The 25,068-nt window shown below is 34.2% G+C and overlaps 3 protein-coding genes, 1 long non-coding RNA gene and 1 other non-coding gene across 6 annotated transcripts; 1 reads left to right on the top strand and 4 right to left on the bottom strand.

Annotated features, from left to right (window-relative positions):
- Positions 1-7,678: 7,678 nt before the first annotated feature.
- On the bottom strand, positions 7,679-10,321 carry LOC132607137 (UDP-glycosyltransferase 73C3-like). Its single transcript, XM_060320975.1, has one exon. The coding sequence runs from the start codon at positions 9,366-9,368 to the stop codon at positions 7,884-7,886; it is 1,485 nt and encodes a 494-aa protein (XP_060176958.1). The 5' UTR covers positions 9,369-10,321; the 3' UTR covers positions 7,679-7,883.
- Positions 10,322-11,059: 738 nt separating this feature from the next.
- LOC132607136 (uncharacterized) lies at positions 11,060-13,863 on the bottom strand. 2 transcript variants are annotated; one of them, XR_009570206.1, is made up of 2 exons: positions 13,660-13,863; positions 11,060-12,439 (listed from the first exon to the last, which is right to left on the bottom strand). It is a non-coding gene; the product is annotated as an uncharacterized LOC132607136 (long non-coding RNA). The 2 variants fall into 2 exon arrangements; XR_009570205.1 differs by having other exon boundaries at positions 11,060-11,631.
- LOC132608396 (U6 spliceosomal RNA) lies at positions 13,648-13,750 on the bottom strand. Its single transcript, XR_009570322.1, has one exon. It is a non-coding gene; the product is annotated as a U6 spliceosomal RNA (small nuclear RNA).
- Positions 13,864-15,107: 1,244 nt separating the features above from the next.
- LOC132607138 (uncharacterized) lies at positions 15,108-18,443 on the bottom strand. Its single transcript, XM_060320976.1, has 6 exons — positions 18,149-18,443; positions 16,526-16,617; positions 16,322-16,400; positions 15,890-15,984; positions 15,646-15,741; positions 15,108-15,548 (listed from the first exon to the last, which is right to left on the bottom strand). Exons 1-6 carry the CDS (start codon positions 18,303-18,305, stop codon positions 15,468-15,470), a joined length of 600 nt encoding a protein of 199 aa, XP_060176959.1. The 5' UTR covers positions 18,306-18,443; the 3' UTR covers positions 15,108-15,467.
- A 2,692-nt stretch (positions 18,444-21,135) lies between these two features.
- LOC132608291 (uncharacterized) lies at positions 21,136-24,275 on the top strand. The gene is made up of 2 exons (XM_060322336.1): positions 21,136-21,454; positions 21,873-24,275. The coding sequence occupies exons 1-2, from the start codon at positions 21,311-21,313 to the stop codon at positions 24,273-24,275; spliced, it is 2,547 nt and encodes an 848-aa protein (XP_060178319.1). The 5' UTR covers positions 21,136-21,310.
- The last annotated feature ends 793 nt before the right edge of the window (positions 24,276-25,068 follow it).

The following is a 25,068-nucleotide window of genomic DNA, read 5'->3' as shown; positions in this document are numbered from 1 at the left end:
TATTTGCGCCATGTATTTAATTCTTTAAATTGTAATGTTTCTCTTACCGCTGATTTGGATCTTAGTCTTAACAAGTTAGATTTTTTTGCTATTACATGTCATTGGGTTGATGACAATTGGATTATGCAAAAAAAATTATAGCTTTTTTATATGATGAAGGAAAAGGTCGTCACGATGGAAAAGTTTTAGCGGATTCAATGTCTACTATTATGAGATTTTTTTTAACATTTATAGAAAAACGTTTTGTATTGCTTTAGATAATGCTGCTAATAATATAAAGGCGATTGGTCTTTTAAAAAGAGAATTAAACCCTCCGCTAAAAAATATTTTTCATGTAAGATGTAGTTGTCACATTTTAAACTTAATTGTTAAAGATGGTCTTGTGCGTTTTGACGATTCTATTCAAAAAGTTAGAGATCGGTTGCGTTTCTTTTTTGTAATGCTAATGGGGGAAGAATTAGAGATTTTAAGAATGCTTGTGTGGAAAATAACCTTAGACCTAGGAGAATTCAAGTAGAAATTGAGACTAGGTGGAACTGCACTTACATTATGCTACAACAAGCAAATGAGTATAGGATTCCCATACAATAAGTTCACAACAAATATAATATTAATAGTGATGATTGGTTAAACTTTACGGATTGGGAAGATGTTAAGGAATGTGTTGAACTCTTAGAAATCTTTTATAATGCAACTCTTGCTTTTTCTAAACAATTTTATCCCACGGTAACCGGAATTTTAGCCTACTTAGCGGAAATAGCTAGAGTTTTACAAGAGTATAAATATAAACCCGGTTATCAAGCGGCTATTTTTGATATGACAACAAAATTTAAAAAGTATTTTTTTCCCATCCCAACTTTATTTATATTGGGTTCTCTTTTAAATCCTTGTTTAAAAGTGTCTTATACTAAAGCATTGGGTGGTCAAATTTATACATTTTTAGAAATTGAAGAGGGAGTTCAACCATCTTTAGCTGAAGCCGAACTCGCTATTGATGACGAGTTTAGAAAAGTTTTTACTCATTATTCTAATTTGGAAGAATATGCTACACCCGTTGCTCCACGCCTTACTACTTCTCAAAGTAGCAAAAAGGGCATGTCGGGTTTGAAAGTTTTATATTCACATCCAACTCCTTCTTGTAGTGCAAACTTTGATGAATATCACTTTTATTTGATGCAGCCAAATGTGGATATAAAGGAACTAGATGAGTTGGACGTCTTAGCATGGTGGAAGAAATACAAGGTAAGTCATCTGATACTCTCAAGAATGGCTCGAGATATCCTTACGGTTCAAGTATCAACTGTGGCTTCGGAGAGTGCATTTACCCAAGGAAGACAACAAATTGGAGACCATAGACACTCATTATCCGGCTTTAGCTTGCAAGTATTAGTGTGCATTCGCGATTGGATTAGATCGGAGCGAAGCAACCAAAACTTAGAAGCGGAGGAAGGCGAAGAGGAAGAGATTGAAGATTTGATAGCAAGTGGACCAGACCAAATGGAGGACTTTGAAGATATCTCCATGGCCGAATATGATACGGGGGAAATTAACCAAATGATTGAGAATTGATGATTTTATTATTCTACTATTTCTTTGCAACTCATGTAATATTTGCAAGTTAAAAAAACCTACATCTTGCAAATAAATGTTATCCATGAATGAATAAAATATATGGCTCATTGAGCTTTCTTCTATTTACTTGTGTTCATATTTTTACTTATATTAAGTTATAAATATACCTAAAATATACTAAGAATATACTTATAATATACATCTACTTAAATTAAAAACTAGAAAGTTATATACTTGAAAAATATACTAAGAATATACTTATAATATAAATATACTTAATTTATAAAATACGAATTTATAAACTTAGAAAAATATTAAGCTATAAATAACTTAAGTTATAATATATAAGCTATAAGTATATATAGTATACATATAATTTAAGTTATATGTATACTATATATTATAAGTATATTCTTAGTATATTTTAGTTATTTTTTAAGTATATAACTTTCTAGTTTTTAATTTAAGTAGATGTATATTATAAGTATATTCTTAGTATATTTTAGGTATATTCCTAACTTAATATAAGTAAAAATGACACAAGTAAATAGAAGAAAGCTCAATAAGCCATATATTTTATTCATTCTTGGATAACATTTATTTGCAAGTTGTAGTTTTTTTTTAACTTGCAAATAATACATGAGTTGCAAAGAAATAGTAGAATGATAAAATCACCAATTCTCAATCATTTGGTTAATTTACCCCATATCATATTCGGCCATGGAGATATCTTCAAAGTCTTCCATTTGGTCCGGTCCACTTGCTATCAAATCTTCAATCTCTTCCTCTTCGCCTTCCTCCGCTTCTAAGTTTTGGTTGTGTCGCTCCGATCAGGGGCGGATTTACCTTAGGCTCAGGGGTGTCACGTGACACTGCTTCGTCGAATTTTTTTACTAGGTATGCTAGTATAATTAAAAGACACAAACAAATCGAGAATAAATATAATGAATTGACACTCCTCAACACAAAGGCCCACGCAGCTCAGTTGGTCAAGCGCCTCTGTTTCCTACTGTAGGTCGCGATGTCGAGCCTCAACAACTATATTCTGGGTTTTTTTAAAAGTCTTTATCATGCATGTCCAAGTTTAGATCTTTTCGGAGAAATAAATACTTCTTTCTAGTTGTGCTACTATTCTTTTTTCTTTTCCTCTCATTTTCTTTTTGGCACCAATGAAATTGATTTAGAATGATATACAGAAACAAATAAATAATGAGTTTTTTGGTTTGGTGCCTTATATAAAAAAACGCTTAGTATTATTTCTAGTAAAGTTATTTTGAATATATTTTTTAAAAAGTAAAAAACTCATCGAGAAGAGTTGTAGTAATATACATGAGTTGTCTGTGTGTGTGTGTGTTTTTATTTTTTTTATATATTTTTTTTATATTATGCCATCCAATCAAAGGTCCGCGTTGTTTAATTAATCCAGCCCAATTTTAAATCCAAATCAATAAAAAAAAACTCGACCCAAATTAATGAAAAATGGCATGAATGAGGGTAACAGCAATGACATAATGAGCCAAACTATTGACGAGTAGAATAAATGAGTCATTTCTGACAGTTTGATGGCATATTTGAGCCTTTTCCGTTTTTAATATGATGTTACCATGCTTTATTTATTTACTTCTATCTTAAAATGTGACACCGCTTGCGAAAAATCCTGTGTACGCCACTGGCTCTGATCTAATCTAATCGCGAATGTAGACTAGTACTTGTAAGCTAAAGCCGGATAATGAGTGTCTATGGTCTCCAATTTATTGTCTTCCTTGGCTAAATGCACTCTCAGAAGCCACAGTTGATACTTGAACCATAAGGATATCTCGAGCCATTCTTGAGAGTATCTGATGACTTGCCTTGTATTTCTTCCACCATGTTAAGACGTCCAACTCATCTAGTTCTTTGATATCCACATTTGGCTGCATCAAATAAAAGTGATATTCATCAAAGTTTGCACTACAAGAAGGAGTTGGATGTGAATATAAAACTTTTAAACCCGACAAGCCCTTTTTGCTACTTTGAGAAGTAGTAGGGCGTGGAGCAACGGGTGTAGCATGTTCTTCCAAATTAGAATAATGAGTAAAAGCTTTTCTAAACTCGTCATCAATAGCGAGTTCGGCTTCAGCTTAAGATGGTTGAACTCCCTCTTCAATTTCTAAAAATGTATAAATTTGACCAACCAATGCTTTAGTATAAGACACTTTTAAACAAGAATTTAAAAGAGAACCCAATATAAATAAAGTTGGGATGGGAAAAAAATACTTCTTAAATTTTGTTGTCATATCAAATATAGCCGCTTGATAACCGGGTTTATATTTATACTCTTGTAAAACTCTAGCTATTTCCGCTAAGTAGGCTAAAATTCCGGTTACCGTGGGATAAAATTGTTTAGAAAAAGCAAGAGTTACATTATAAAAGATTTCTAAGAGTTCAACACATTCCTTAACATCTTCCCAATCCGTAAATTTTAACCAATCATCACTATTAATATTATATTTGTTGTGAACTTATTGTATGGGAATCCTATACTCATTTGCTTGTTGTAGCATAATGTAAGTGCAGTTCCACCTAGTCTCAATTTCTACTTGAATTCTCCTAGGTCTAAGGTTATTTTCCACACAAGCATTCTTAAAATCTCTAATTCTTCCCCCATTAGCATTACAAAAAAGAAACGCAACCGATCTCTAACTTTTTGAATAGAATCGTCAAAACGCACAAGACCATCTTTAACAATTAAGTTTAAAATGTGACAACTACATCTTACATGAAAAATATTTTTTAGCGGAGGGTTTAATTCTCTTTTTAAAAGACCAATCGCCTTTGTATTATTAGCAGCATTATTTAAAGCAATACAAAGCGTTTTTCTATAAATGTTAAAAAAAATCTCATAATAGTAGACATTGAATCCGCTAAAAATTTTCCATCGTGACGACCTTTTCCTTCATCATATAAAAAAGCTATAATTTTTTTTGCATAACCCAATTGTCATCAACCCAATGACATGTAATAGCAAAAAAATCTAACTTGTTAAGACTAAGACCCAAATCAGCGGTAAGAGAAACATTACAATTTAAAGAATTAAATACATGGCGCAAATAAAATCTATATTTTTTATACAAATCTATAACACCCGCTCTACAAGTACTTCTAGGAATACCCTCAAATAACGGATTATAACAACGTTGAATGTAAGTAACAAACCCTAAACCCGAAGGAAAGGAAAATGGTAAACAATCATAAGCTACCATTTTAGTTATTTCTACACGTTCTTTTTTCTTGTCATACTTAAAATTTTACCGGTTCGTGGGTCTATCGTCATTTGAGTACCCCACACATTTGAACCCGTTTGCTCTCCCCAAACATCCATATGTTTCTTTCTCATATGAGCATTTAGTGTACCTATTCCACCATCCTTACTAGTTTCTTGCTTAAAAGTAAATACTTGTCCACATAGGGTACATTTAGCTGTTTGGCTTTCCCTATCTTTAGTCATAAATTTCTAAATTTTAGCGGTTGGCTTACGAGTTCTAGGCGGTTTGTCTTGTGTATGTGATTGTGCAGGACATGTATCTCCTATGGAATTTTCGGGGGGTTGTGTTTCATCATCATCATCAATTTCATTAAAAGTGTCGGTATAATGTTGTTGCATTGCCTCATGACCTAAAAGTGGATTATTTCCACCAACATCAATACCTAAATTAAGTGTTTCTTCCACAAATGTTTCCTCATTAAGCCCACGCCTAACAATACCACTACTACCGGTATCACGTCTAAATCTCTTCGTCATTATTAAATAGAATTAATTTAAATCACACTCAAATAAATCACAAGAAACTAAATTGCAAAAAAAAAAAAATCTAGAATTAAATTGCGTAAATTAAATTGCGAAAAATAAAGATAGAGTTGGAACGAAGGTACCAAATTGCCGGACTAATTTTCAACAAAGTGAAGGCGACTAGAATTGCAAATCCACCAAAGCTACTTCGGATTGTTGCAAAATCACCAACTCCACCAACAATATTATAATTGCAAAATTAATAATTGAAACTATAATAAGACTTTATAATATTTATTTGAGAGAAATTTAAAGTGGCTAATTGTTGCAAAGTAACTATAATTGAGATATTGAGATTTGAGAGAAAGAGAATAGTGAATTGGTGTGGATTAAAATGAAAATGGAGAGGGGTTTATATAGGGGTGGGAGATGGGTTAAAGTGTTAAAAAAAAAAAGTTTGGAGGGTTTTGTTGGGGGGGGGGGGGGGGGGGGGGGAATGGGTTTGGGACCGTTTGGCAACGGCCATTTTTGCAAATGGACCGTTGCCCAACGGTCCATTGGGCTGCCCCAACGGCTACAATTAAAAAAAAAAAATCCACCGGTTTTATCGATCCGGTTCCGGTTCCAAAAAAATTGAAACCGGACCGGTATATAATAAACAGTTAACCGGTTCCGGTTTTACCGGTCCGGTTACCGGTTTGAACCGGTTAACCCGAACTGGTTGACGGGTTTAATGTCTCCCTTGTTTCTTTTATTTCGACTTTAATTTGTTTTTGGCTCTAAATATTTTCATCTTCACACTACTTTATTCTTATATAATAAAAATATAATATTAACCACAAATTAATATAATAATACTCAAAAGACCATTAAAAATACTACAATGTGAGGCAACAATACATAAATATATCTATTTTTGGCCGAACATCTCCTTTCATGCATCCGGTACTCTAGTACTCATATTTTTTGAAAATATTTTAAATTAGAAAGCAAGCTAGCATTTACTCCCACTATTATACTCCTCCTATTTTACTTTTACTTATAACGTTTCACTTATTGAGAGTCAAATTAAATGGATTTTGAGTAACATTTTAAGATGTATTTTTTCATCATATTAATATGAGAAGAATTACAATATATAGTATTTTCATATAGTTTTTGAATATCTAAATTTTAATTTTAAAATGTTAAATTAATCTAATAGAATTTAGCTCTAAATTTAATTAAATTAACTCTCGAAAAATGAAACATGACAATTAAAAGTGAAGGAGTACTAACAAAAGGTAATCAACGACTAATTCAGAACTTTAAATATGTGAATATTTTTTTATACATATATATATCCAACTTGAAATGATGATGTGTCCCGTAAAGAGATCTCAAAACCAGCAAATGGAAGTCCTTTTTTAGTTTTTCTTATTGAACCGATTGATACAAGTTTGTATTTAATGCTACCTTTTCAGAATGATTTTTCCTTTCATTTGATATTTGATACTCATTCGGGTCGATTAGTTTGGATTTATGTTAGAAAGTTTTATTTTTAAAAGTAAAATACTCTTTATCAAAGGTAATTTCTTTACGAGACTTGAATCAGAAATCTTAAAAAGCACTTACCACTTCATAACAGTCTTTGATGGTTCCGCAAATAACTCAATTCATTATGAGAGTCCTCTGAAGGATTGTATTTAATGTGAATGTTCCCAAACTAACATTTTGTCGCAATTATATTTTTAAAAAAGCAACTGGTCGTATTATTATACTATGTATGCCCTCCAAACCAGCAAGTTGAAACGGATCTAGAATTAAAGAGTGTAGACTAGTATTAAACCTACTGCTCTTTTCTTTGATAATAGTAAAATTTTGATAAAATGACAGAAACAATCGGTTATATTTGGGGTAGGTTCAAAATGAACCCTTAAATATACTCCTAATTGATTTTAATCTCTTAAGTTTGTCATAAGTCAGCGCTTTTGGTCACAGAGTCAAATATTTATAGTTAACAAACTTTGTTTGTTGATTTAAAGAGAGCTGTGAGAATTTATTTCTTTAATAGCATGAACATACATTTGAGGTGCAGTTCTATTATTTTTGCTCCATTTCTAGAGTCTGTTATAGCTTTTGAAAGTGCAATTTCTGCTACTTTTTATTTATTTTTTGTATCAGGTGCATTTTTCTATATTGCGGTTCCTGAGATTTGACGGTAGTTTCTGTGTGTGTGTGTGTTATTTTCCAGTTCAGTTACTACTTATAACTGCATGTCCAGGAATCACAAGAACAGAAGATAGAACTAGTGAAAGAAGGAAAAACAGGGGGAACATACATTGGCTGGAGGATGAGTAGTTAAACAATAATAATAAACCTTTTCCTATAAAATCAGCTCAAAGTTTCAACACTAGAACAGATCATTACTGAAATAAATTTGAGACATAAAAACACAGCAGCTAAATTGTATTCCTAAATGACACAAATCACAATTCAGTGGAAAGAGTTTCATGACTATATATTCTGAAAAAAGAGTTTACTTTTCATAAGAACTACAGTATCAAGAACGTGCCTCAACACTGCTCAAACTTTGTTGCATAATATCTTGAATCAAAGCCTCTATGTTTATGTAAGATGAGCCACCTTCCTCTAATGCCTTCTTCGCCATTTTCGTGATCTCTTTTGCCTTTCTACGTCGATCTTCTCCTTCTACACCTTTATCGAAGATCTTCTCAATCGCGTTCTTCACATCTTCGCGCTTCATCACTATTCCCGATTTTTCCTCCATTCCCCATGTAACAGCAGCCTTGACTCCCACACTAACACCAGTGCCTAATACTTGTGTGATCAATTTCTCATTTATAAACTGCTCAGCAAACAATGGACAAGTAATTACAGGCAAGCCAGAGCAGCACCCTTCTAGAGTCGAATTCCATCCACAATGTGTTAAGAAAGCGCCAACAGAAGGATGAGATAACACAAGTATTTGAGGTGACCAGCCTTTTATTAAAAAGCCTCTACCTTTAATCCTCTCTTCAAATCTTTCTTCTTCAATCCATTTTTCTAACTCTTTTGATTTTTCCCCTCCTCTCATTACCCATATGAATGACCTATTTGATGCTTCTAAACCTAATCCAAGTTCCACAAGTTGTGAACATGTTAGGCCACATATGCTACCAAGACTTGCATAAACCACAGAGTTTGGTTCTTGCAAATCTAGCCACGTGAGGCATTTATTCTCTTCCAATGACACATTTTTTCCTCTTGTAGCCTTTTCGGATTCCGATTTGTTGCAAGCTGAGACAGGGCCAATGCACCATACTTTTCCACCTTTGATCTTCTTAAACTCTTTAACATATTCAAGTTCCAATTCCTCAAATGTGTTGACAATAATCCCATCTGAAATGGATTCAGCAGCAACCATTTTGTTGCGAACATCGACTAAGTCTGGTGAGCCTGGATTCAGATTTTCAGGCAACTGTGCTTTAGTCAACTCTATTCTATGAAGCAAACCTGGTACTACAAAAGACTCAAACTTTGACAAATTCTCATGAACTTTGGAACTTTGCAATTTCTGAGTACATGTAGAAGAAAAACAGCCCATACCATCAAAGAAAATCCTAGGAACTCTAAACTTACGCGCACTATCGACGGTCCACGCCATGTTTTTCCCAGATATTATGCAGCTAGGACTAGGTTTAAGATCACTGAACAATTCTTCAAATGGATTTTGTAACATACTAGCAGCTACAAAGAAATCCTTGATCGAATCGCGTGAAGGTAGTGAATCCATATTTTCACATCCCTCGGGCAGCCCAGCTTGTTCTGCTGGAAATTCGAGTTCAAGTACTCTGATCTGGAGGCCTGATTTGACAGAGTGATCAATACTTGATTTGAATCTCATAGTGTTAAGGGGTGTAGAAATTATAGAAACAATTACACCATGTTGTGCTAATAATTTAGCAAAGTCCACCATAGGGATTAGATGGCCGGGGGACATTAAGGGTACAAGAACAAAGTGAAGCTGAGAATTTTGAGCAGCCATTGAGTGATACAAATTTGCTCTTCAGCTTATCAGTAGCTTTCTTGAGTGTTTTTCTTTTATATTTCACGAATCAGAGCGACAAAAGACTAAATTTCAGTGGATCGTGACAGTACGGCCACTCTGTCTTGAGTGTTTGTTGAAACTCGAAAACCACTCAACCTTCCTTTGGTAGTGTTCTGAACTCGGGTTAAAAGGCTAAAACTTCCATCATATAATATAAAAATATTAATTCTTTTTAGAGAAAAAGGCCAAAGCTAAAGGTAAGATAGGTATAAAGTGACGGGGAGATGCCAAAGCCTGACTTTCAACATATGCTTATCTTGGTGGATGATGTGAAAGCTTAACAATGAAAGTCAACATACGCAGGTCATGTCATGCAGAAAATTGTTGTTTAAAATTGCTACCTGCATGCATATACAGTGCTTATTTTATTTCTTTTCTCCTTTTTCATTTGTTTCTTTTATTGAAAGTGAAGGGATAGACTATTCAAACTACTATGGTTGGATAGGGAGGGGAAGAAATACAGTGTACTCACTAACAAAAGAGACTTGCAAACATATAATGTCGGTTTCAATTTGTTTGAACCTATTTCTTTTTTAATTTGTGTTAAAATAAATGATCTCTTTCCTAATTTGGAAACAAATTCACTTTATGAATGATTTACAGCCACACAAATTTTCAAAGCTTATTTTGAACAATAAATTTTAAAAATCTTCTCTCTTTCTTAAATATCGTGTCCAGTCAAATGAGTTTATATTAATTGAAACAGAGGGAGTATTATATTATTTTCTCTATCCAATCACTATAGGGTGAGTTTCCCTCTCTCTTTGCTATCTTTTCTTCCAAGTTCTTATTGCAAAATCTCATGATTGGATTAACTAAGCAGCAGGAAGAAAATAATAGGAAAACTGAATTCTAATTGGAGAAAAAAGAAAAGAATATACTTACTAATATGTTAGTATATGGGTTCTTTCCTTGTTCTGGATAAAAATAAAAAAAACAGATGATAAACTGCAGCAGTACTAAAAATATGAGTTTTCTCTGACAACAGATTTCAATGAAGAAGGTAAATATAAAGTCTTTACAGGGATGGAATCTGGTCTTTATCATCTTTACATTATAATTTAATTTTTTTTTCATTTTGTTGTCCTGGACCACTGGGGCATTTGTCAGTTCATTGAATGAAGTTACAGAAAGATAAGATTCCGAAAGTAACAAAGGCATTTATTTCTTCATTAAATACTGCCATGCTCCATGATCAAAGGCATTTAATTCTTCATTAAATACTGCCATGTTCCATGTTTGGTACTAGGCCTAACATTAATCTTAAAGGGCAACCAAATTCAATTTAATCACAGTAAGAATTGCCAGCTGCAACTGGCCACCAACCTTAATTTTCCCATCTCAAAAGTACGTTTACATTGTCCCATCAAGTGTGACCTAGTGATTAATAAAGTGAATGTAAATCTTGAAGATCAAGTTTCAAATCTCAACAGATATAGAAAAATACCAGGTAATTTTTTTCTCATCTACGTAATTCTTGGTGGGCAGAGTCACCCAAAGGTAGCAGCAGATATGCTATGAAAAAATCAAAATGCGCGCAAGCTAGCCCGATCAGAATCGTCAGGAAAAAAAAACAGATCCCTATTGAGACAACAAGGGCTTCCAACATAAATGGTCAACCACGAGTGTTTAAATGACTTGAAAAGTATCATATTGTAATGAGAAGAAAATTTACAACATTGTTTATTGCCAAAAAATAAGAATTTACAGAATGAGCAAATCTCATGAACCTATTTACAAGCTTTAACAAAGTAAAATGAAAAGCTTTACACGATATTTTAAAAGCAAATCGCTCTAGAAAGCTAACGCAAAGGCACTGTTTCACAAGTCATGACGATAACTGTTACAAACAAAGATTAGAGGCTTACAAACAACAGAAAAATGTTGTTGGCCACTGCACACGTTATAAACCAACGTGACGGCTAGCAAAACCGAGATACAATGTGAGAAATTCCAGCTTCCAATTAGACTGTAGTCTGTGACTGATCACACGAAGCTCCTCGAACGAAAGAAGCTCCACCAGTCAGGTTCAAAACTCGGGAAGTTATAGTTCACATCACAAACATAATTTTGCTAGCAGGTTCCGACTCCTCCACAAGCTTGAATTGAATTATTTGAGTAAAGCCACGGGCAGAAGAACAAGTTCCTCTAGCAATTGTATCTGATGAATGCCAAGCCTAACCCAAGAAGAACTGAAAACCTAAAAGAGAAGGACCTCAAAAAGATTTAGTTCATGCACTGAATCACAGAACCAATTCAAGTGATAACTCTTTTAGTAAATTTTGTTAAAATAGCAAAAAGTGATTACTCCTACAGTAAAAGCGGTGAAACTAGAAGTTACCAGTCATGCCAAATTTTACCCTAATCTGAGAGTTAAACATTGTACACAGAAGATCTAGGATCTCTGCATATACCTTGATCCATTGACAGTCGTTCAGTTTCAGTTCTTTTAAAGATAATCAAGATATATCATCCATGCCATTATAACTAGTATATCAGTTCCGCAGAAAAGAAACAACTGAGCTAACCAGTAAAGCTCAAGTATTGTAAAATTGAGCAGAGTCAGCCAAAATTTATCAATGTAAGTTCCACAAGTAGTTCAGATGGAATTTCTGTTTGCAACTAGCACTTGTAAATAAGGTCTTATTCAACTTGGCACAAATGCTAAAATTTAAATAAAAATTTTAAAAAAGGGAGGAATACAGATATCTTGATCAAATAAAATAGCGATCCCCATAAGTCAGCTCAGCTCAGGGACATGGTGGTCTGAACAGCACTATCTTAATCACCGTTCCATTTTTGTAAGGCACCAGAGCAACAAGCTGCTATGGTTCTAATAAATTCATAAGGCTCTGCGTCGCCTTAGCAGATCATTAAGGTCCTGGCAAAAGTGCATAGAATAGATGAAAATGAACTTCTCGTTAAACATGGCTGCAAAGCCATAAATAGATATTTACTCATACCCCTCTTACTCCACATGACTATTTTGGTAGCACGAGACTCTGCGACTGTAATATATGTATCATTTTAGACCCCAGGTACACCAGCTGATGGACTAAAATATCCAGAGCTATATGTTGAATTAAAGCCAATTTTTGCTAAAGATTGAACAAGACGAAAAAGGCCACTATATCATCAGAAGTAAAGATAACAAGTCAGACAAGATCAACATCTGAGCAGAAAACTGTTTTGCCTGGCGATTGTCTCCCAATACGCTAGCTACTACTCGTGTCTGACTACAATAACTACATACGGGTATGGTGAATTAAACTTTTAGTGAATTTTCGAGATTTTTGAAAACCAAACTTATTCATACCATGTGCTACCATTGGACATAGGTAGATCAAGGCAAAGTTAAGTGTCCAAGCCTTTGCTTGGACATTCTCTTCCTCATTTTTATTTCCAAGTAATTTGCCTAAATCTAGGTCATCAAGAAAAATTAGTTTAATTTCCAACACCAAATAACACAAATCTTCAAAGAAGTTACATCTTTCTTTTGTTTGAATATTACTCCAATATTTCGCAACTCATTCACCCGATTACAGAAAATATTTGAAATCTAGGGAAGACAACTTTTTTGCAATTAGGAACTAATACAACAACATATCCAGTGTAATCGCACAAATGAGGTGTGGGAGGGTAGCATGTAAAGAGGCTGTTTCGAAAGACCCTCAGCTCAAAGAAAGAAAAAGAGATGAAAAGAACAGGAAAGGAATTCGAAGAAGATACAAAAGTATAGCAGCAAAATCACAAGATATATGTAGGTCGAAAATTGCACACCAAAAATTACTTTAATAGAATATTCACACTTCACTCTGAAAACTACACAACACACAAATTAATTTCAAAAGCAGCTAGCTTTCAACATAAACATTCACAGAGAATATCAAAATCAAACAATAGAAAAATACACTAACATTAAGGTTGTAGGGTTTATACAGCAAAACTATTTAGTAACTCATGCACCCAATTACAGAAAAATATTTGACATCTAAGAAAGACAATTTTTTTGCAATTATGAACTAATCTAAATCCAAATTCTCACACCAACAGTAATTACTTCAATAAAAACTACACAAGAAATAATAACCCCAATTACAGAAAATATTTGACATCTAAGAAAGACCAAAATTTTGCATTTATGAACCACTGTACCAACAGTAATTACTTCAATACACTACACAAGAAATAATAAAAATGGCGGAAAATTGGAGAAAAAAATTTGGACCATTTCTCGATTTGTGCGTGTCATCCTTGCGCAGGGGCCATGCTAATCTTCTCTGTATCGTTCCAATTTTATCGGATGTCCCCGAAGGGACGAACATGATTGTTACTGTTTTGCAATATAAACCCTGCAAAGTTTCTTTATGTAGGCGATGTGGGAGAACTAGCTGGTTGGGACTTTCGGTTAGAATAGAACAGACAGTACTGTTTTCTAGTTTACGGCCCACTTTGGTTGATAAGTAAATGGGCCGGCCGTTTATTATTGGAATATTTACGTTGTATAGCCATTGTAAAGAGGTAATTACGACGAAGGTGGCTTGTCACTTATACAATTAGTTCTTCTTATTTTAATAAATAATTTGGCTTCATTTTCAAATAACATATAAGTAGTGCCTGTTTTCTTAGTATTCTTTTTTGGGTTACATCCTATTTTCCAAAATTATAGTAATTCCTTTTCATTTTTCAAATGTGTCCAAGCCTAAATTTACTTAATTTTAGAAAAAAATAGGAAATTATTTTAAAAATTCCGAAGACTCTTGGAAAGCAATGATAAACCATATTTTTTAGACGGAAGAAGAAATTTGTTAGAACTTAAGTTCTCATATACACTTTTTTCTTGGCCCAAGATTTCAAGGTTTCATAACAAACATCTTTTTTTATGGCAAACGCCAAACAACATATGAATGTTAATCTAAATCAACTATTCATTCAACAAGAAGATGTATCGTCTTTTGGAACCTCCAACTGCTTGTTCCAAAGCAAGTGACCCTAAAACAACGAGTTTGTTTGGTAGATTAATATCTTCACTCCCTTCTTTTGATGTTAATCCATATACTAATACGACTAGAGAAGGGTTTTTTTTTTTTTTTTTTTTTTTTGAGATAAGCAATACGACTAGGGAAATATAAATGATTAAATAGAATAACTAGCCACGAATGATGAAGCGATTAACAACAAAAGCAGAAAATAAATGAAAACACAGGACGGAAGGTTATTGAAGCAATCAAAAGCCTTGTTGACTGCAAAAAAGAAGATACAACACTTTCAATTCTAATGAACAAGCAACCTATTATTCTTTTGTTTCCAAATGCTTTTTTTCCTTGTATTCTAATAACCATGAGCCCGTTTGGATTGGCTTACAAGTTGCTTATAAGCTGATTTCAGCTTTTTTGAGTGTTTGGCTGGCCAGCTTAAAGTCATTTTGTGCTTAAAATAAGCTCAAAAAAATAATTGAGCCCATTTGACTTAGCTTATCTAAAGCAGCTTATAAGCTGAAAACAGCTTATAAGCCAAAAAAAAAAAAGTTATACTATCCCAACTTATTTTTTTTAGCTTATAAACTGTTTGCAGCTTACAAGCATAAGCCCATCCAAACATGCTCCATGTAAGAAAGCGATACAGAGAGAGAAAGTGGACCCAAAGGGAACAAAAATAAGAACATGGAAAACAATCAACAAGAAACACACTTCAGTTACTTAATTATGCGTAACAGTACATAGAAATCAAAGTGAATTCCTCTAAATATTCCATATTTTCACAATCTCCTTTAAATCATCCGAGCAGAAGCTCTTGTACCAAAGATTTGAGTGAACTTAATTCTAACATTCAACTGGACAAATAATTGTTAACTGTTTGACAGAAAAAGCTTTTGTCAGAACTGTAATTCACTGGCATAGTCGTCCCCTAGTTACATAATTTCCTATCTTTCCAAGGGGAAATTTTGATCAAAACTTCTACTCATAAAATAACGCAAAACTATAGTACTGATAAGTGATAACCAAGCTTCCAAGTCAAACTCTCGGCATGAAGGGCCTAATGACTAGGAACAGCACTTGAAGCTTCTTCTAAGATTCTTCGAGCTTCAGTGTCTGGTGCAGCAAGCTCACCGGGGGTCTGCAATAATCACACGTTGCGTTGAAATGATCAGACATCAAAAACCTCTTAACTACACATGTTAAATCAAAGAAGAAATGTTGCATCAGCTACTAACCTTTCCATATATATTGGTCCTAGTAGGACAAGCCCCTGAAGCTAGCAATAATCTAACGACATTTACATGTTCACCTCTGGCAGCATGATGGAGAGGCTATTTCAAATTCAACCAAACACAATTAGCAAAAAGATGCTGCAAGGAGTAAACTCAGCTTGAACAGAAGTTCTGATTACAGAAGAGCTGGTTCCCTAACAGTCCAGAAAACTAAAATAAAAAATAAAATTTTAATAGAAATCCTCACCGTATCACCTTCTACATCAACAGAATCCAACATCCTCTTCACACATTCAGGGTCAGGGGCACTATTGATCAGCAGTTGGGATATCTCCGTGTATCCTGTTAATGGTTAAACCACTTTTTTATGGATATGAATTCATATACTCCAAAAAATATGACAGTAAAGGATAGCTATGACTGGACGTGGCAAATTAGCCCTTGAAAACATGACCTGCCCAACCCGTGCAAGTTTGAGCTGGTCATGGACCCACACATTTATTAGCTCAGCCCAAGTAACTTTGACCCGCCCATTTATTAACTCATCCCATTTTGACGCGCCCAAATCCAGCCCAACCCGTCCATTTGACATCCCTAATTGATATACTTAAAAATTATGACAGTAAAGGATAGCTATGACAATGAAATATCACTATAAACTTGGAAGTGAATGACACACCTCCAGCACAAGCATCATGCAACGGGATTGCTCCATCTTCATCCTTAGCCTCCAAAGAAGCTCCTCTCTCTAACAATAGCTGGATGGAAAATTAAAAGTAAAGATGTTTATTATCCTTTTGGTTATAAAATCATTAAGAGATCAAAAGATCAATACAGTTAGCTACAGAAACTTTTTCCAATTAAGTATGGCAAGTGCACCAACCTGCACGCAGGACAGATGGCCATACAAACATGTGAGATGAAGAGCAGTGTCCCCATCTTCAAGAGGTTGATCAATGCTTCCAGTCAAATTATCTGCACCAGTCCAACAGGTAGAAACACATGAATTGATGCAAAAATGGAAAACAAGCTATATTGAACAGGTTATTCAACTTGCAAAAAAAAAAAAAATCAACTTCCAACTAAAATATTGTCCAAATGACGAGTTAGTTCTCTTGAGAGAGGCAACATAATGCTCATTGCAGGCCTGCCAAAGTCACTATGTACTAGACTGAGTAGTTGTATAGAATGATGAGAAGAGCAAGTAAGAATATTATTTCAGATATCAACGTTGTTGCAAGTTTTGAAACCTATAGATCAGCAGTCAAATGAGAGTATGAAGTAGGAGTTCAGGGCAAGCAACTCCAGAACACTCTCTCTCTCTCTCTCTCTCTCTCACACACACACACACACACACACACACATCAATGATATCATTATGTAGGCATTGGCTTCTTAGTAGTCCAGCTAAATTTCATTCCTACTCCTTCCATTATCCTCGAGATTGTAACAAAGTAGAGTTCAACAGACCAACATTGTTCCCATGAATCTTTGATAACAAGGTGATAAAGTATCTTTTGGTACATTCCTTTTTTTTTTTTTTTTTTTTTTTGAATGTCTAGACATTTAGTCAGAATAAACTTAACTAAATTATAATTAGATCAAGACTACAGGCCACCAATTTACTCTCGACATAAAGTTTTCGTCTTTCAAACCATTAACCCCCATTAAACAACTCATCCAAATAGCTCCTGAATCACTATCTTCCCACCACCTTCAAACTCCTAACAATTATCCCAAAATAAAAAAGGATTCATCTTCAACAGCCCCACTCCCCAAAAAAATCATCTTTATCAAACTCATGATCAGAACAGTAAATTAGTTCACCTCCACTTCTCCTCTCCAGCACCCACTCTAGGCTAGGTTCAAACTCAAGAAAATAAAAATGACAAATGCAACCGGTTTAGGAATTTTCCTTGTCTACATAAATCAAAATCACCAAATCACAATCCCAAAAGAAAAAGGCCCTTTCAAGAATTACTAGCACCGATATACATTGGCCACAAAAATAAACTCATCCCACAAAACCCACCCCCAAAAAAGAACCCAGCTTTAATTTTTGAAAGACTCAACAGGCAATAAAGTATAAATCAACAAACAAGTAGATAGATAGATTTCTGTAAATTGGGACATACAGTTGAGAACAGAATAAAAAACAGGAGAAGCTAAATGTACTTATTCTTCTTCTTTTAACCCCTTCACTAATCACTAGCACCAATATACATTGGGCCAAACATCACACCACAAAAAACCCCCAAAAGAAAAAGAACCCAGCTTTAAAACCCATTGAAAAAGTACCCAGACGTTACCCCTATCTTGGGAGATAGTGAGGCTTTTTCTGATAGACCCTCGGCTCATAACAAAGCAGGTCAAATAGGAAAAAGGAGCAGTGGAAATAATAATAATAATAACATAAATGGAAGGACAAGAAAGTAGAGGAAAAGACTCAAGAGTGGAAATCAACAAACAATAAATATACAGAAATAGATGAAAAGAGAAGAATTACCAAGGGCATGGCGTAAGGCGTGGAGATTTCCATTCTCGGCGGCGTCAAAAAGGTTAAGGAGGTGAGGTGGAACGGAATTGGGATCATCCAACTCAAAAATAGCACCATCTCCTTCTTCTTCCTCTTCCCCACCGTTACGTCCCCTTGCTACTGCCATCTCTCTCTCTCTTTCTTCCTCAGCAAAGTCAAAACCCTGCACTTTGCTTAAACCCCTGGCTGCACGGTTTGTCCTTCAAATGGACTGCTCTTCAATTTTTGTCCTTTAAACGAGCTGCTCTAATTTGTGCGTATGCCTAGTATTTTAACAGCGCTGGCAGCATAATTTGTGAATATTTCCTCCATCCCAATTTAACTTCTTTTTTTTTTATTGGTTTGTTCCACAAACGTGTCTCATTATATATTTAATAAGTTGAATAAAAGAATAATTTAATATATTATACATATTTTTAATTTATAATCATAAAATTTAAAAATTTCTATTTATTCTTTAAATTTTGTGTCCGATTAAATTAAGATATTTAAATTGAGAAGGAGAGAGTAGTATGATATATGTCTATACCCCTAAAGGCGTAAATTTGATTTTGAAAGGCAAAAAAATATAAAGATTTGGCCCAAAATAAGGATAGAAGTGCAAATAACCCACCCAGGCTATGTGAACCAACTACAGTCAGCCGCGCGAAGAGCCCGCAAACTTTTTAAACCCAAAAAGTGTGTCCAGGCACCAAAATACCCCACTAAAAAAAGTAATCAAACTGCCTTTTGCGCACTAAATTAGTGCGCAATAGGACCAAAGTATAAATTTATATTTTGGCCCGATTGCGCACTAATATAGTTTTTTTTTTTTCTTACAATTTTAAAGCTCTCAAATTCACGTTTTTTCCATACTTAGATCAAAGATTAGTCATGTTTCAAAACTCGGAAATATCAATATTTCACATAGAACTTGATGTCTTTTTTTGCGGACAACAATGTCGGCTCATTACATCAAGTATTTATAAACGTTTAGATCGTCGTTTTAGGGGTTGTAAAGTGCCACGAAGTAAGTTTTGTTTGGTGACTTGTTATCGTTAGGTTTAAGTGTTTTGCTTTATTAAGTTTTAACTTTTTTTCGGTCAAGGCAATTTTATTTTACGGAGTAGAGGGAGAAAAACTAGTTGTAAATTGATGAAACTTTAAACGGACATAACTTTGTGCTCAGTTGTCCGTTTGACGCGATTTTTATTTTTTTTATTTTGGGTATTTTTTCGAGATCCAGCGGGTAAACGGCCGCAAGGCGGTTTGGCCAGGCCAATTTCCAAAAAACGCTCATTATCTCATTCAATTTGAATTTTCCATTGGTGCATAATTTTCATGGAAATCCCGTGGTGATGAAGTTTTGAATGTCAATTTCAATGTTGGAAATTCAATTTGAGAAAACAAGATAAATAGCATTAGTGAACACTATAAAACATAAATAGTGTCCACATATTGCTTAAATGCCAACTTGGCTTGGTGATCTAGCTATTTGACTATTTTTTTACCTCAACCACTAGGGATCGAACCTTGGTGAAGGGACATGATAAGGTGTAGCCTACGAGGCCTCTCGTACTTAACGTATTATTTTAAATATTTTGGTATTATTTTGTTATTGTATTTTTAAATTATTTTGAATCTCTCATATTCGATGAATTATTTTTTAATATAATATTTTTATTTGTACATTCGAAATAAATTAATGCCTTGACTAAATAATAAAACACTTAAATCAAAACCTTATAAAATAAAACACTTAAACCTAAAGATAACAAGATTCAATCAAACAAAACTTACTTCGGGGCACTTTACAACCCCTAAAACGATCCAAACGTTTAGGTATACTTGATGTAATGAGCCGAGATTGTTGTCCGCAAAAAAAAGATATTAAGTTCTATATAAAATATTGATATTTCGGAGATTTGAAACATGACTAATTTTTTGTCAAAGTATGGAAAAAATGTGAATTTGAAAAATTTAAAATTATACAAAAAAATAAAAATAAATAAATAAATAAAACCTCTATTGCGCACTAATTGCGCAATAGAACTTAACTGTAAATTTGCAGTTTGATCCTATTACGCACTAATTTAGTGCGCAAAAGGTAGTTGGTTACTTTTTTTTAAGTGGGATATTTGGTGTCTTTTAATACTTTTTGGGTTAAAAAAGTTGCGGACTCCCGCGCGGATCCTGCGGTGCGCCAAAGTTCTTCTCTTTGTTCTTTCTTATGATAGAAAATTACAATTTCGTTTCATGGCCTGCATTTAAACATTAGCCACACTATTACAAATCTAGATACACTAATCATCGAGGGAACATGATCGCTCCTTTTTCTGCCGGTCATTTATTTTTGTAACCCATTTTAAATAGTTCAAGGGCAAAAGTGTATTTTTCTTTGTTTTGGAGCAACCGCTAATATGAAGAGTATTTTTGAGTTGATTAGAGGATGTTTTCTAGCTAAAAACATAACAGAGTGAAAATTTGTTCTATTTCAAATAGGTGAGGGGTACTTTGATACTTTTTCCTTTATAAGTTTATTTTTAGTTGTTTATTCCTTTACAAGAGATCAATGTGTTTACACACAAGAGATATGAAAATGTCATAAAAAAATTACAAAATTATTTTCTTCTATTCAAACTGTAAACGATTATGGTCACTAATTTCCTCCTCTTCCCCATGCTTTGCAAACTTTTAGTAATCGAGAAGTCGTATTCACGTAGTGGAAATCTGTATCGGCTATGTCGATGTAATGCAGCTGATTGTACTATACAGGGGCGGATCTACGTATATCCCAGGGTGTTCATCCGAACCCCCTCAGTCGAAAAATTACACTGTTTATATAAGGCCAAATTTTTATTTTATGTGTATATATTTAATATTGAACCCCCTCAAAACAAACGAAAAGCGCAGCTCAGTGGCGCAGGGGGTTCAGAGTTGCCCGTTACACGGGGGTTCGAACCCCAGCAGCCCCGCTTGCAATATTTTCCTGAACATTTTATTTCAGCTGTTTCATTAAACAAAACGACGTAGTTTAGTAACGTTATATTTACTTAAAATAAATGGACAAAACGACATAGTTTTGTAGGGGACAAATCTAATTGGATTAATTGGATTCAAATCCCTAAATAAGTCAAATATTGAACAAACCAAATGTTTTCATTCTCTTCTCTTCCGTCACTGTCACCTCACCTAACACCTTTCTTTCTTTTTTTTTTTTTTTTTTTTGCTCAGTTTCTTTTTGCTGATTTGTTTGCCTCCGCCACTGCTCTCTGGTCTCCGTTCATGGCTTCTTCGGTAAGTTTTTAGATCCCTCCTTTCTCCATTTTTTTTTATCTTTTCTAAAATTTATATTTGCTTTATTGCCAGAATAAAATACTGGGTATGTTGTTGTTGTTGTTATTTTGGATATTTGCTATAAATTTTAGCTCGATTGCTTCAAATTTGCCCGGAGTGACTGAGAATTGGTCAGTTGCAAAATTTTCTCTTGCTTTTTAGATTATACCCATGGAATCTTGGAGATATGATAGTCAACTTTCAGATGCAATTTTTCAGTTGTAATTTTAATATAAATGAATATATAATTTTCAGATGCAATTACTTATTTTTGGAAGAACAATTTATTCTAGGAAGAAGGAACTAAATGAGTAAAATTGTCTACAGAATTGTTTATTTCTTTTAAGTTCTAACAAAATTCTTATTTTTTACGATTCAGTCTCAACGTTCAGTGAAGAACTATTTTACGAAAGTACCGAAATCAAGTGTAGCTTCTTCTAGTCAACCTAACCAGGAAGCAAATGCCAACCATTCAGAAGTACCATTACCTTCTTCTCAAGTATTTGATTTGAGTACTTTAAATTATGATCCGGGTGAAAGAACCCCAATCTTGGACTATCATCCAAATCATCGTGATGTTATTAGAAGAGCATACCTTATTAATGGTCCTTGTCAACCTCGGTTGCTTCAGCATGAGTATCCTCAAACGAATATTTCTGGATCAATGCGCCGTTTTAATTCTGAATGGTTTGATGATGTATATCATGATTGGTTGGAGTATAGTGTTAGTAAAGATGCAGTCTATTGTTTGTATTGTTATCTATTTAAAGGCTACAACACCAATCAAGGTGGGGGTGAAATATTTTCAATTGTTGGGTTTAAGAGTTGGCAGAAAAAAAAGAATCTTGGAAAACATATTAGTCTACCAAACAACCCACATAACCAGTCAAAAAAGAAATGTCAAGATTTATTGCGGGTACAACAGTCTATTCATTTTGCACTTGAGATGCAATTTAGTCAATTTAAGCATGCGTATTTGGTCCGCTTAAGTGCTTCCGTTGATGTAGTAAGACTTCTTATAACTCAAGGATTGACATTTCGAGGTCATGATGAATCTAAATCATCACTTAGTAGGGGTAATTTTCTTCAAATTCTCTCATGGTATGCGAAAAAGTGTGATAATATTCGTGATTATGTACTGGAACATGCTCCTCAAAATGATCAAATGACTTCTCCAATGATTCAAAAAGATATTGTGAGTGCTTGTAAGATAGAAACAATTAAAGCTATTCTTGAGGAATTAAATGGTGACTACTTTTCTTTACTAGTTGATGAGTCTTTTGATGTGTCACGCAAGGAGCAAATGGCTATTGTCTTACGATATATTGATAGAAATGGATTTGTGATGGAGCGGCTTCTTGACATTGTTCATGTTCAAGATACTGGTGTTTTATTTCTGAAGAGGGCAATTGTTAATTTACTTGCTCAACATTCCTTAAGTCTATCATATGTGCGTGGACAATGTTACGATGGGGCAAGCAATATGCAAGGTGAGATCAATGGCCTTAAAATGTTGATTAGGCAAGAAAGTAGATCAGCCCATTCCATTCATTGTTTTGCTCATCAACTTCAACTAACTCTTGTTGCGGTCTCGAAAAAATGTATTCAAGTGGGAAAACTTGTAGTGTTGGTTTCAAATATTTTGAATGTATTGGGATCTTCTTTTAAACGTATGGATGAATTTCGAGATTCTCAAAAAGAAAGAATTCAAGAGGCATTAGATTTGGGTGAGCTTACAACCGGTAGTGGCTTGAATCAAGAACTTGGTCTTTCAAGAGCTTGTGATACGCGTTGGGGATCTCATTTTAAATCTTTCAACAATTTTATTCTTATGTTTGGCTCTATTCTTAATGTTCTTGAATCACTTGTTCTTGATGCACGATTATTGGATGAAAGAGCCAAGGCAATGGGATATCTTGAAGCTTGTCGAACATATGAGGTTGCGTTCATGTTGCATTTGATGAGTGATGTTTTAGCAATCACAAATGAGCTTAATAAATGCTTACAAAAAAAGGAGCAAGATTTGGCAAATGCCATGTTACTTGTTGAAGTAGCAAAAATAAGGTTGCAAGCATATAGGGATGAAGAATGGGATTCTCTTATTGCTAGGGTGTCTTTGTTTTGTATCAAACATGAAATTTTGGTACCTAACTTTGAGGAGCCATATGTTAGCTCTTTAAGATCACGAAGGAGACTTGGTGACAATAAAGTCTCTCATCATTATCGTGTTGAGGTATTTTGCAATATTATTGATTGGCAACTTCAAGAACTTAAAGATCGTTTTGGCGAAGCGACGACTGATTTGCTTCATGGAATTTCTTGTTTGAATCCAATTGACTTGTTTTCAAGTTTTGATATCAGGAAAATAATGAAAATGGCTAAATTATATCCTGATGACTTTAATGAATTCAATATGGGTTCTCTTGAGAATCAACTTGCAAGTTACATTATTGATGTTCGTGATGTTGATGAAAAGTTCTACAATCTAAAAGGGCTTTGTGATCTTTCAAAAAAATTAGTTCAGACAAAGAAGCATTCAAATTATCCTCTTGTATTCCGCTTAGTGAAACTTGCTTTGCTTCTGCCGGTTGCCACTGCATCCGTTGAAAGAGCTTTTTCAGCAATGAAGTTTATCAAGAATGACTTGCGGAGTCAAATGAGTGATGATTTTTTTAGCGGTTGTTTGGTGCCTTATCTAGAAAAAGATGTATTTGATAATGTTTCTAATGATGCTATTATTAAGACATTTCAAGATATGAAACCTCGTAGAGTACAATTGTAGAACTCCATGGTCTTGCTTGTGTAGTCTAACTTAGTTTCTTTGTTTTTGCTTCAAAAGCTCCCAAGCTTTTACTTTTGTAATATGGCATCTTCAAGTTGCCTTTCTTAATGGAAACTTCTTACTTTATTAGCTTTTGCTTAGTTTATTACCTATATTGTGGGATTTTATTGTGATATTTTTCTTCATCATGAGCGGAGGTGCCTTCACCCAGCTTCGAGGTTTATGTACGCCTCAAGCAGGCCTTTGACAACACTATTCTTGCTTCGAGCATGATTTTTAGTATTGTCTGTGCAAGAGTGATGCTTAATTTATTATATAGGAATTAGTTCCTATGTGTAGTTCTACTTTGATTTCTAACAATTTGCTACATTGATGACATTGTCTCAGATATAGAAGCACTTCCGAACCATTTACGGAGGAAGTATGCCTTACTGCGTGATTTAGATAAAAGTCTGCAAGGTATTACTTATATTCCAAATTTTATATATTATTGGACTATTAAGGTTCTCTCATGCAAGTTAGTTGCTTTTTGACTTTCCATTGCTATGTGCTTCGTTAAGCATACTTTATGTATTTAAGTTATTCCTGATCCGACCCGCTCATTTGCCAACACAAGCGTGCTTATTTTATTTTTTGAACCCCCTGAACTGAAATCCTGCCTCCGCCACTGGTACTATAAACTATGTTCTCTCACTTTAGAAAGATTATTGGCAACCTTCGCTTTTGTTATTTGTGGAGACACTACAAGAGAATATGAAATTAACGACGGACAAAATTTCGTAGCTAAACAGCA

Source organism: Lycium barbarum, chromosome 8 (genome assembly GCF_019175385.1).
Source record: "Lycium barbarum isolate Lr01 chromosome 8, ASM1917538v2, whole genome shotgun sequence".
NCBI classification, from domain to species: Eukaryota; Viridiplantae; Streptophyta; class Magnoliopsida; order Solanales; family Solanaceae; genus Lycium; species Lycium barbarum.
Note: the sequence above shows the minus strand (reverse complement) of the source record. Positions and strands in the feature narration are given on the sequence as shown.